The sequence below is a fragment of the Neoarius graeffei genome, chromosome 18 (assembly GCF_027579695.1).
Source record: "Neoarius graeffei isolate fNeoGra1 chromosome 18, fNeoGra1.pri, whole genome shotgun sequence".
NCBI classification, from domain to species: Eukaryota; Metazoa; Chordata; class Actinopteri; order Siluriformes; family Ariidae; genus Neoarius; species Neoarius graeffei.
In genome coordinates, this window is record NC_083586.1 from 57,013,415 (window position 1) to 57,025,400 (window position 11,986).

Consider the following 11,986-nt stretch of genomic DNA (forward strand, 5'->3'; position numbering starts at 1 on the left):
CACTGTCGTTAGCATCTGCGCTCGGCTCACACACGTCCTCTTCAGTTCTCCCTCTCTCCTGATCCACGCTCCCATTCGCGGATTTAAGCCACGACAGTAATTTTGTCGTACTCGTCATAATTAGCAAAGCCACCTCCACCTTTTCCCATCACAGCCTAGTCTACCAATGGCGGATAACCGTCTGTCAGCAGAACCGGCGGGAATGCGTACGTACGCTACGTATGGCTACCCAGAAGCACTTGCAAACTTTTTAAAATTATTAACTTAATTTGTATCTCCTTTCATTTTCTTGTCATCGGTTGATAAGATATTTTCATCCATTCGGATATTATGGATAGTATTTCACGTTTTATTTTATTTTTAAATTTTTATTTATATTTAATTGATTCTTTGGCGTACCACTAGAATGGAGCCCGCGTACCACAGTTTGAGAATCACTGCACTAGATGTTGGGAAGGTTTGTGCACAGGGGCTTTGTCGTGCTGGAACAGGTTTGGCCTGGTTAGTTCCAGTGAAGAGATTGTAATCTGACAGCGTACAAAGACATTCTGTCTAATAAGCCATTTGCAGGAATTCGTCACGTGTCAATTTTCCCCTTAAGAACAAGCCCGTGGTGGGCGGGCTAACTTGACATTCCTTGATAACCATAAGAGTTTGACTGGCGATGCGAAGCAATCCATTTCTATAATAGCTGTTTTTACCTTTTCTACTGTCTCTTTTTGACCCAAATTTTCGTGTGCACTTGGAAAAAGTTTGCAGTTTTAACTTCTGTCGTAAGTTAAAGCAAATCATTGGCCGTAAAAGAGTTTTTTTTTTTTTTTTTTTTTTTTTACTCAAGTTGGTCACAGCCGAAAGAAATTCACGTGCCAAATGCAGGGGTGATAGCGTTCCGGCGCGGCGCGCCGCGCTGGATTTCCGGCGCGCCGTGGCTGGGGAAAAAAAAAAAAGAAAAAAATCTAGTTCGCCCATTGTCCTGTGTCATTCTGAGATGCGCAGATAGACAGTAAAGGGAATTTTCCCTTTACTGTCTATCTGCGCATCTCAGAATGACACAGGACAATGAGCGAACTAGATTTTTTTCTTTTTTTTTTCCCCCCAGCCACGGCGCGCCGGAAATCCGGCGCGGTGCGCCGGAACGCTATCACCCCTGCAAATGGCGGATTTCTCAGGTATAACTTTATAATTTCTCCTTTTCTACCTTTAAGTTATAAACATACCAGAGAAATCCGCCATTTCGCACGTGGATTTCTTTCGACGGCGACCAACTTGAGTCCAAAAAACTCTCTTTTACGGCCAATGATTCGCTTTAACTTGCGACAGAAGTTAAAACTGCTAACTTTTTTTTTCCCCCCCAAGTAGACACGAAAATTCGGGTCAAAAAAGACAGTAGAAAAGGTAAAAACAGCTATTATGGAAATGGATTGCTTCGCATCGCCAGTCAAACTCTTATGGTTGTCAAGGAATGTCAAGTTAGCCTGCCCACCACGGGCTTGTTGCTACGGGGAAAATTGACACGTGACCAATTCCTGCAAATGGCCTATTGCATGCTTCAAGGTGTGTGGCAACAGTTTGGAGAAGAACCATATATATAGGTGTGATGGATGTGTGTTTTTTTTTTTTTTTCTTCCCTCCCCCCCCTTCTACCGATTCTTCTCTCCTGTTCCTTCACGTGCAGTCGCGTTCCGGATCTACGACATGGACAAGGACGGCTACATCTCCAACGGCGAGCTCTTCCAGGTGCTCAAGATGATGGTGGGGAACAACCTGAAGGACACGCAGCTGCAGCAGATCGTCGACAAGACCATCATCAACGCCGACAAGGACGGAGACGGCAGGATATCCTTCGAGGAGTTCTGTGCGGTGAGTGACGAGGCTCTGATCACATCCTGTATGAGGGGTGAGATGAAGGGTCACTGTTCAGGAAATGAGAAGCGATTTAGATCATCTCCGCTGCCCAGAATTTGCTGCAAATCCAGTTATTCCACCGCGAAGTTGCCTTCGATTTGGGTCGTGACCAGAAGCGACGCCATATTTGTTGATCGATTCTTGTGCTCTGATTGGCTGAGCTGGACCACGTGACCCTGCTGTAGTGCATGTAGTTATGTTACAGAGCCAGGCAGCGTACTACAGAGAGGAACTGAGGAAGCCAAGCACAGATACAGCCGGAGGGAAATGGTTAGTAATTTATTAGCTGGGAATGCACCAAAAGGCATGTCAATGTCAAAATTTTCTTAGAGGGCATGCCTCCGCCTGCCCCCAGCATTAGCACCGCCGCAAATTCCAGAACCGCCTACTTCACACTGCAAAAACCTGAATCTGAGGAGAAAATTCCTTCATAGTGAAATTCTCTCGCTGCATAGACAGATAATTTTACTTGACAAGCCATCTTGGAATACATTGGTTACAATCTAGAACTAGTTTTAATAATCTGAGTTGGTGTCTTGTATTCTTCGACACTGCAAATATGATATCTTAAGTGAAAATATCTTGAATATAGCAGACACGATCTAGCATTTCCTATTAGAAGAAAACTCGTTTTAGACTGTAACCAACTTATTCCAAGATGTCTTGTCAAGTAAAATTATCCATCCATGCAGCAAGATCATTTCACTAGTATTAAGGAATTTTCTCCTCAAATTCAGTTTTTTGCAGTGCAGATTTTCTGGAGAACCCTGTGCTGCTCTAGAACAGCAGTAGATAAAGACTGGATTTGAGTCCTACTGTCCTGTCTGGAGTGCTGCTTTAAAGTGCATATTCTGGACCAATTTCTTTTTTTTTTTTTATATGAAAGTATGTCCCTTTACACACTCATCCAGAAGGGTAATTTTGCACAAGGGCATCTGTCTACAGCAGAAAAAAATAAAATAACAAAACGCGTCTGGAAAAATCCCAGGGGAGTCTGGAGCCAGATTCGTGACGTCACCTGCGGAAGCGCCAGCAGGCTGCGCGAGCTTTGCGCGGTTTCAGTGCACAGCCTGTGTAGACCAAGCGCTCCCATTTCTCTCTCATTGTCCGGTCTTTTGGGAAACGATGAGTACTAATCCCATCAAGATTGGTGTTGCTACACCCTCCTACGATACATCTGTTAACCATTTTAATAATTACTAGTGCTGTCAAGCGATTAAAATATTTAAGCGCGATTAATGTCGCGACTGTCATAGTTAACTCGCGATTAATCGCAATTTAATCGCACATTTTTGTCACATGAAAAACCATTGTAATTCTCTTATCAGCATAAAAAAGTGAATGGGCTTGCTCACCGTTCGAACTACGGGGGTACTCGGGGGATCCGAGATCCCCTGAAACAGACATGATATCCCTTGAAAACATGATTTGGGAAATGTTGGGGGGTCTCTAAAATATTGGCAAAATGATGTTTATTGACATAGCAATCGTGTGTAACGGGAAGCATTTGCCTATCCGAAGTGAGCGCGCGATGGAGAGCCGCGCTCTGAGACAAGCGCAAGCACCCCCCCGAAAATATCGGCATAGTTCAAACACTGGTTGTACCAATGTTTTTTTTTTTTTTTTTATTGCAGAGCATAACACGTCTTGTCACAGCCACTGCAAAGTGGGGCTGGAGCCGCCGATGGGAAAATGAAACCTACTGTAAGCCGAGCACCGTGGCTCTTCGGGGGAGGGCAGAGGACTCTGGCTGTGCGGGGCGTGGCATCATGTCACAGAGCGTTAATCTCGCGATAAAAAAATTATCGCCGTTAAAATTGAGTCAAGTTAACGCGTTAATAACGCGACATTTTTGACAGCACTAATAATTACACAATAACGGTGAAGAAATTTGCAGAAAACCACCAGGTTGTTTTCTCATAAGGCCAAAAAAAATATTACCTTTGTTTCGGGTTTCCCGGCTGACCCATTGAAATGGAGCCGGCTGTGCATGTCTAAATGCCAAAATATGAAAAAAATCATTTCTGTTTCGGGTTTCCCGACCGACCCTGAAATTAGCTGGCAAATCTAACTATTTTATCAGATTTTCTAAAACATATACACGTTGACAAATAAACGAAATGCTTATCAAACATTTCACCAAAGTTAGACTGGAATATCGCCGGCGCCATATTGAGACTGTTCCAGCGCACCAACCAATCAGCGTCCACGTTACATACAGGACGGGAAGTTGCTCTTGCTAGCACGAGAAGATGGACGCCGAGAACGCTGTTGTCAATATTTTACAAGATTCTTGCAAACACGGAGGAGGATTGAACATATTTCATGTTTTGGATACCCGTAAAACATTTGAAGATATTGAATCTGACTTTGCATGTTTGTCAACAACAAATCTGGAGATATCGATGTCAGAATCAGCTAAAGGGCCATGGATGACTTTGGATAACACTGAGCAAATGTACAGACAGCCACTCAAAAATGTGTTCGGTGTTTTCAAGTATCTAAAAGTTTTGAAGTTGAAATGTATACAAAATGATTCTGAAGCAGCTGCCGATCCCCCAAACAAGATGGCACGAACCAATGCATTTGATATGTGACCGCTCACCGAATCCAGGGACACATGTCGGCCGAAACGAATCTGAGATAATCGCAAAAGAAGCATTTTTTTTTTTAAATTTGTGATTGTTTTTTTCCATCATGTGCAAGTTGAGATCTTGAAGAATGCAATCAGTATTTCAGATAATAGATTGTTTTGTTGGAAAAGCATACATTTTTTGTTGCAAATTGTCTCGTTTTTGTCAGGACTATAGCCTGCTGGGGGGTGTGGGTAAATTACCATATGGGCCATTCACATGATGATTTAAGTCTTTTTTTTTTTTCCGCGAATCAGCTGTATGATACGAGCTGAGCGCATGGCTACTTAACCTGCATACAGGCGTGTGATTTCACTATGGAATGAGTTACTAAACAGAGCGCAGAGGAGCTGAAACACCGCGAAGCAAACAGACACTCGGTATTTACATCGGAAATAAACATTTCTAGCAAAAAAAAAAAACGCAACCTCGTTTTCCAGATTGAATGGAATACTTGAATGATCGGATGATACACGGACCGTTCTAGGATTACATTCCATCGGAGGCACTGGTGTGTGCAAGGCGCCGTTTCTCTTTCTGATGGGGTAAGTTTATTAATCTAAGGCTGTGTGGTTATTTTTGCATGTAACGGAGAGTGTTGTGGTTTGGTTAAGCCTAGGTCACAACCGGACGTACGATTTTTTTGGCCGTGTGATTTTTGGCGTTTCCCAAATCGCTGCGTTTTTTTTTTTTTTTTTTTTGTTCATGGAGAAAGACGCGCGTTGGCCGTAAGTTTGTCTTGCAACCTGAAAAAAACGTAAGCGCCCGTAGAGTTTGTTTGACATGACAAAGAACCTCTGCGGCTCGAAAATCAGCACATCACACGCGCGCTCTCGTGCGTTTCATGCGCGCTCTCCGTGTGTTTCTTGCGTTTTTTGCATGTAGACCAGCCGTAGGAGCACGTACTGTACGGCCGGTTGTGACCGAGGCTTTACATGAAACTAGTGTTGTGTTAGTTGTGTCATCATCGTGCTATCTTTCTTTCTTACGGTGTGAGGAATTTTTCAACCACAAAACGTTAAAGTATACTTTAGGACTTATTTTTGTACTTCATAATTGTGTTGGGCATACTTTGCATGGAAGGAAAATTGACGTGGTGATCTTTGTTTACATGAAAGTAGTATCGTGCTAGCTCGTAGGGGGTAGGGCTTTCCTTAATGTCATGCAGATGAGCACCATTATGTGCCCGCCCTGCACCCAGAGTAGCTGAGATGGAAAACTTTGAGGGCGATTTTCTCCCTTTTCTGTTTTAAGAAGTATACACTTTCAAAAGGCCACACATTCTTCAAATATTGTCAGATCTCCACATGGAAGGCATCATTGGAAAGCTTAGAAACTGTACTTTCTGAATCTGTCAATAACTCAAAATGCCCCCGGGCCGACATGTCCCTGGATTCTGTGGTCTGCCACATATCATGATGAAAGCTACATCCCATCGTGCCAATTATTCTCTGCCCAGCAAAAAAGTTGCCAGGTAAGGTGGTCTATTACTATGAATACTACGCTATGAATTGGGAATACTATGAATTGACTGCCGGGAAATCTCGATGGGTAAAAATTTTTTTCTAAAACCCGACCCTATTTTATCATCTCTGGAAAAAAAAAATCCCTACCTACCGAGCCAAACTCAAAACAGCATGAAACCCTAAAGAAAGTATTAATTGTTTTTGGCCTAAACAAACCAGCGCTGACGTAGGATTCAGAAGGAGGCGTCCCGCACGCGACGTCACGAAAGTCAATGTTTCCCGGGAAATCCAAATGCCAAGTTTTTTCAGAGGCAGACCAATTCGCCTCAAATGGCTTGATTTCAACTGAATTCTTCTGGTATTGCGCAAAATGTGACAGATATTTGACCAAAGTTTAATATAAAATAGAATTACATTGATCTTGCTCCTGAATTTACCCGTGATATGCACTTTAAGCGTTTCATATATAGTCCTGTGCAAAAGTCTTAGGAGTAGTATCTCACTGGGCTGCGACGGCCCGCGACTAGTTGGAGACACAACAATTGCAATAAAATGCGCCAATTAGCAACAGTTTTCACTTGGAATCACACTGAATTGATATTTGCATATTTTACCGCAATTGTTGTTGTGTCTCCAACTAGTCGCAGCCCGGGAAGTAGAGGAAGCCTCACGGAAACTGACTTGAGAAGGGTTCGTGACAGCTTTGCGACGCATTTGCGGCTATTTTGAGAGAAATTGCGTTGCACGAATTTTTTTTGAACATGTTCAAAATTTCAGCGACGAAGGAGCGACACTTTGCGACTCATGCGAGGAGATTGAGAAGCCCCGCGAATGACATTTGCAAGCTGTCGCAGCCCTGTGAGATACTGGCTTTAGGGACATGGAAAGAAATGCTGTCAACCAAAAATGGCTTAAAAATAATGAAATGAAATGTTTCAACATTTAAAAAAAAAAAAACAACAACTAATAATCAGTGAGCCATAATAAATGAAAGTCGATATTTGGTGTGAGACGAACCTTTACTTTAAAAAAAAAAAAAAATATATATATATATATATATATATATATATATATATATATATATATATATATAAGGGCGGCACGGTGGTGTAGCGGTTAGCGCTGTCGCCTCACAGCAAGAAGGTCCGGGTTCGAGCCCCGTGGCCGGCGAGGGCCTTTCTGTGCGGAGTTTGCATGTTCTCCCCGTGTCCGCGTGGGTTTCCTCCAGGTGCTCCGGTTTCCCCCACAGTCCAAAGACATGCAGGTTAGGTTAACTGGTGACTCTAAATTGACCGTAGGTGTGAATGTGAGTGTGAATGGTTGTCTGTGTCTATGTATCAGCCCTGTGATGACCTGGCGACTTGTCCAGGGTGTACCCCGCCTTTCGCCCGTAGTCAGCTGGGATAGGCTCCAGCTTGCCTGCAACCCTGTAGAACAGGATAAAGCGGCTAGAGATAATTTTATTTATATATATATATATATAGTGATTCCACGCTTATGGGTACTGAAATGGGGACATGAACTTATTTTTAAAAATTCACCTAAAACCATTTCTTTTTTTACCATCAGGTCACAAAACATGTAATCTTTAATGAATGATATGTTAAAAGATAACTTTGATTTTCTGAGATGTAATAAAAACATATTTATATGCCAAAGTCAAGCCTATGAGTTCCAAAATGATGTCTGTTCCATTACTTCTGTTACGATTGTCCATCTCGCGTCTGTTACAAATTAATTACAATCTAGCTCTATACCATGTTAATCTTATTGAAAGAATGTGTATGTTTATTCTACTACACATGTTTATTAATTATATTTGCTAAAACATCACCTTCCTATGTTTCAAAAAGTAATTCTACATTGTTAAAATTGAGAATCTATATGTCCACAACACTTCTGTTACGTTCTGACTTTGGCATATAAATATGTTTTTATTACATCTCAGAAAATTAAAGTTATCTTTTAACATATCATTCATTAAAGATTACATGTTTTGTGTCCTGATGGTAAAAAAAAGAAATGGTTTTAGGTGAATTTTTAAAAATAAGTTCATGTCCCCATTTCAGTACCCATAAGCGTGGAATCACTCATATATATATATATATATATATATATATATATATATATATATATATATATATATATATATATATAAAGTTGTCTCAGGTCCAGCGAATGCAGTTTTATAAGGAAATGAGCGTCTTACAGAACCAGCCGCAGTTCTTCTGGACACTTTGACTGTCGCACTCGCGGCTTCATTTTGCAGCACAAATTTTCCAGTAGCCTTCATGTGTGTTTTTTTTTTTTTTTTTTTTAAATCTGAAAAGTGCGCTCTTATTTTGTAATATGCTGCTCAGGTACATACAAACACCTATTTTTCCAGCACAAAATTAAATGTTACAGGGGGGAGTTTGGAACTCTAAAATGTAGAAGTCATAAAATAGAAATCTATAACAAAGATGGAATGGGATTGGGGGGGTTCCAAGACTTTTGCACAGTACTGTACATCAAAGTGCATAAAGACCTTGTACAGCAGCTGAAATTAGAATGCTGCCTTAGAACACTTGTGTCTAGACGAGATGGTTCCAAAACATCTGGCTGTCCAGATAACGAGCACGAACGTGTGTTCTATGCTCCGTTAACCGTATTTATGATCCTGTGATTCGTTCCAGAGGCCAGGGAGCAGCACCTGATATATCTAGTGTCCGTTTTTCTGGCCACGAGCTTCAGAATCTTGCAGGATGTGATCTGATTGGCTGGCTGTTCCTCTGACCAGCACTGATGAGATGCTGTTAGAGTAGTGCGTGTGTTGAAGACTAATCCTGATCTTCTCCTGTGTCTTCCAGGTGGTCGGCGGTTTAGACATTCACAAAAAGATGGTGGTGGACGTGTGAACAGACGGATGACCCCTTTCACCAAACGCCCCTCTCTCTCTCTCTCTCTCTCTCTCTCTCTTTTCTTCACTCTCCCCCTGTCTTTCTGTTCCTCTGATCCTCTGCGTTCTCCTCCATACCTGAGAATTAGCTCGCCGTGTCCAGCTATCAGCGCTCTTCCTCTCTCACACAAGTATTTTGTTTTGTGGCCACGTTACTCCAACCCCACCCCTTTATTCCCGTCTGAAGACGGCAATCATCGGAAGTGCTATCGAGCACGACGACGATTTTTTTTTTTTTTTTTAATTTTTTCCCCCTCCAAGCGGCGTGTAGTAAAAATAGAAGCGGCTTTCGGACACTGGGCAAGCATTTCAGTTTGGTAGGGGGGTGTTGTACTGTTTTTTTTTTTTTTTTTTCATTTTTGAAGGGGGGACTTTTTTTTTTATATTTATTTTGGTTGTGTGGCTTTTTTTTTTTAAATGAGGATGTATGTGTACAAGCAGAGTGTCTATTCAGTCAATACACAACACGACGTACTTTTCATCACCGCACGCAGATAAGAGCATGAAGTGCCAATCCAAACTGAAAATATGTGATTTGTTATGAAAAGAAGTATAAATATAAGTGTGTATATATAGATATAAGAGCAGAATGTACGACGAACCCTTCTCTAGCGATCGGCTCTGCGCGCACACTCCATCCATCCATCCACGTTCACACAAACCGGTTTAAAAAGACCCATTTTGCAGTTCCCCCCCCCGCTTCAGATAACCTGGAACGACAGGAAGCTGTAACGTTTTGTAATAAATCGAGTGCGCGCGATGTTTGTTTATATTGCTAAGGTGTTCAGATATAGTCCTTGCTTTTCCAATATCCACATTAGATTTAAACTAAATGCAGGAAGTTGAGCACAGACTTGCGCTTTTACTTTTACAAGATATAAATACGTAGATATATTAGAGTTTTTGTCAGCGATTTTGGGTTTTTTTTCCTGAAAAAGCAGTCCGATCACGAAAAGTCACAAAGGATGGAACAGTGCCAGTACCATCTGGATCCTTATAAACATTTTTGTGTATTTTGCGTTTATTGATTAACAGAAGAGAACATGTTTGTGTGAACTTATTGACTCAGCATTAAGGGGAGGAGGGAGGAGGGGGGAGAAAAAGACAGAGGTTCAGTAGGTCGCATAGAACATGTAAGAAGCTTTTCTCCTCCAGCAGGTTTTCCATCGTGACTGCAGGCAGCGCTGTGATTGGTTTTTATTTGTATATTAGAACGGATGGACCGGTTGTGAGGTCGAGCTGTTAGCGTTTCGTAACGTATCGTCCGTCATTTCCGACGCCGCGTCCGAGTTTCATTCGCGCCTTTTTATTTCCAGCCATGAGAAATAAACCCTGATTTTTTTTTTTTTTCAAACCGCATACTAAATAAACTAGTACACCCCAGGGCTCGTGGTACCGTTTCGTGCTATGTTGCGACGCAGCCGTCGTACACGTTTTCAACAGGACTAGGTTTAATTTGGTTTTTATAACCAGTGCAAAAAGTCTCAAGTCGCACACCGTGACTCTGAAATACTTGATATACTTTTAAGCGGTCTGTATACGAGACTTGGTGGTGTGTTCTTGCGTCTTCTCTTAGACACTCACACTGATGAGCTCGGAATTTTCCAACCTCCAACTGGAGGGGGAGCCCCAAAGTAAAGTAATCGCCCCCACCCACCCACCCAATTCCTGTTCTGGAAATCAGGACAGTGAGCATAAGCACCGTGTGTGAGCTCGGGTATGAGGAAGAGGGCAAATAGCACTTTCCTCGCAGTGTGTTCTGCGTCCCACCAGCAGCATTTTAAAGACCTGGCTGGCGGCTGGGAATCGTCCAAGCTCGGATTAAAAGATGATTGGAGGTGTTCCGACACCTGCAGGTAGCCTGTTTATTAAATAAACTGCGACTCTAGTTAACTTTTACTCATCTGGTTACGCTGAAGTCTCGTCATCGGGGTTACTCAGCAGAACTAGCGCAGTCATGTGGTTTGCATGGCATCAGAGGGCGTGGCTTGGCTTCAGCCTCATGGCGTTAGATTATTTCGGACTGCTTGAGGGTTTCCTGTGCTGTGTGTATTTATGTATCCACTTACTTATGAAAACTTTAGTATGCGATTTGAGACTTTTTTTTTTTTTAAATCCGTCATCAACCTTAAAGTGCCATTCCACCATTGGATGTACTCTTTGGCATAAAATACAATATGACTAGACAGAGAAATCTTTTACCTTCAAAATGATATATCAAACATAACTTTTTGACAACGACAAGTATATTAATTTTGCGACCAAAGTCACCTACCCTTTTAATTTCCGCGCGGTAGTGAAACGTGATGTCATCGGCAGGTTCCCCTTCTTGTGACGTGGCACAGATTATCAGCAATGGCGGATAGAACGCGATTTCCACTAGTCGATTGCTGTGCCGATATTCACCATCGACCGTCTCCTTTGGGCATCACTTGCTATTTTCCTTCGCTTCTTTTCCGAAGCTGACAATCGCGTTCTATCCGCCATTGCTGATAATCTGTGCCACGTCACAAGAAGGGGAACCTGCCGATGACGTCACGTTTCACTACCGCGCGGAAATTTAAAAGGGTAGGTGACTTTTTGGTCGCAAAATTAATATACTTGTCGTCAAAAAAATGATGTTTGATATATCATTTTGAAGCTAAAAGATTTCTCTGTCTAGTCATAAAATATATTGTATTTTATGCCAAAAAAAATGCATCCAATGGTGGAATGGCACTTTAAGATTTGAGTCACTAAGTTTCCGCAAAGCATTAATGTTAGCTCTGATTCCGGGGTTTTTTTTTTTTTTTTTTTACTTTTAAGTGATTTATAGCCTGACTCGCCTTCTAGATGACCACCATGATGTACGTCCTCTCTCTCTCTCTCTCTCTCTCTCTCGTGCACGTCTGCTGTTTTTTTTTTTTTTCTTCCCTCTGAACCACGCACTGCACGACTTGCATTTTCCGACAAAAAAGACCAACAACAACAAAAACCCCACCTTTAAAAGGTCTGATGATGTGCTTTGCATGAACTGGGCAGGTGTCTGTCGTCTGTGCATGTAG

The 11,986-nt window shown here is 42.0% G+C and overlaps 1 protein-coding gene across 1 annotated transcript in view; it reads left to right on the top strand.

Annotated features, from left to right (window-relative positions):
* The window catches only part of ppp3r1b (protein phosphatase 3 (formerly 2B), regulatory s1ubunit B, alpha isoform, b), a 60,887-nt gene extending 51,897 nt beyond the window's left edge, over nucleotides 1-8,990 (top strand). Inside the window, exons 5-6 of the mRNA XM_060899060.1 lie at nucleotides 1,676-1,860; nucleotides 8,854-8,990. Coding sequence (XP_060755043.1) covers nucleotides 1,676-1,860; nucleotides 8,854-8,901 — 233 coding nt within the window. The 3' untranslated portion in view covers nucleotides 8,902-8,990. The remainder of the gene's footprint in view (nucleotides 1-1,675; nucleotides 1,861-8,853) is intronic.
* The last annotated feature ends 2,996 nt before the right edge of the window (nucleotides 8,991-11,986 follow it).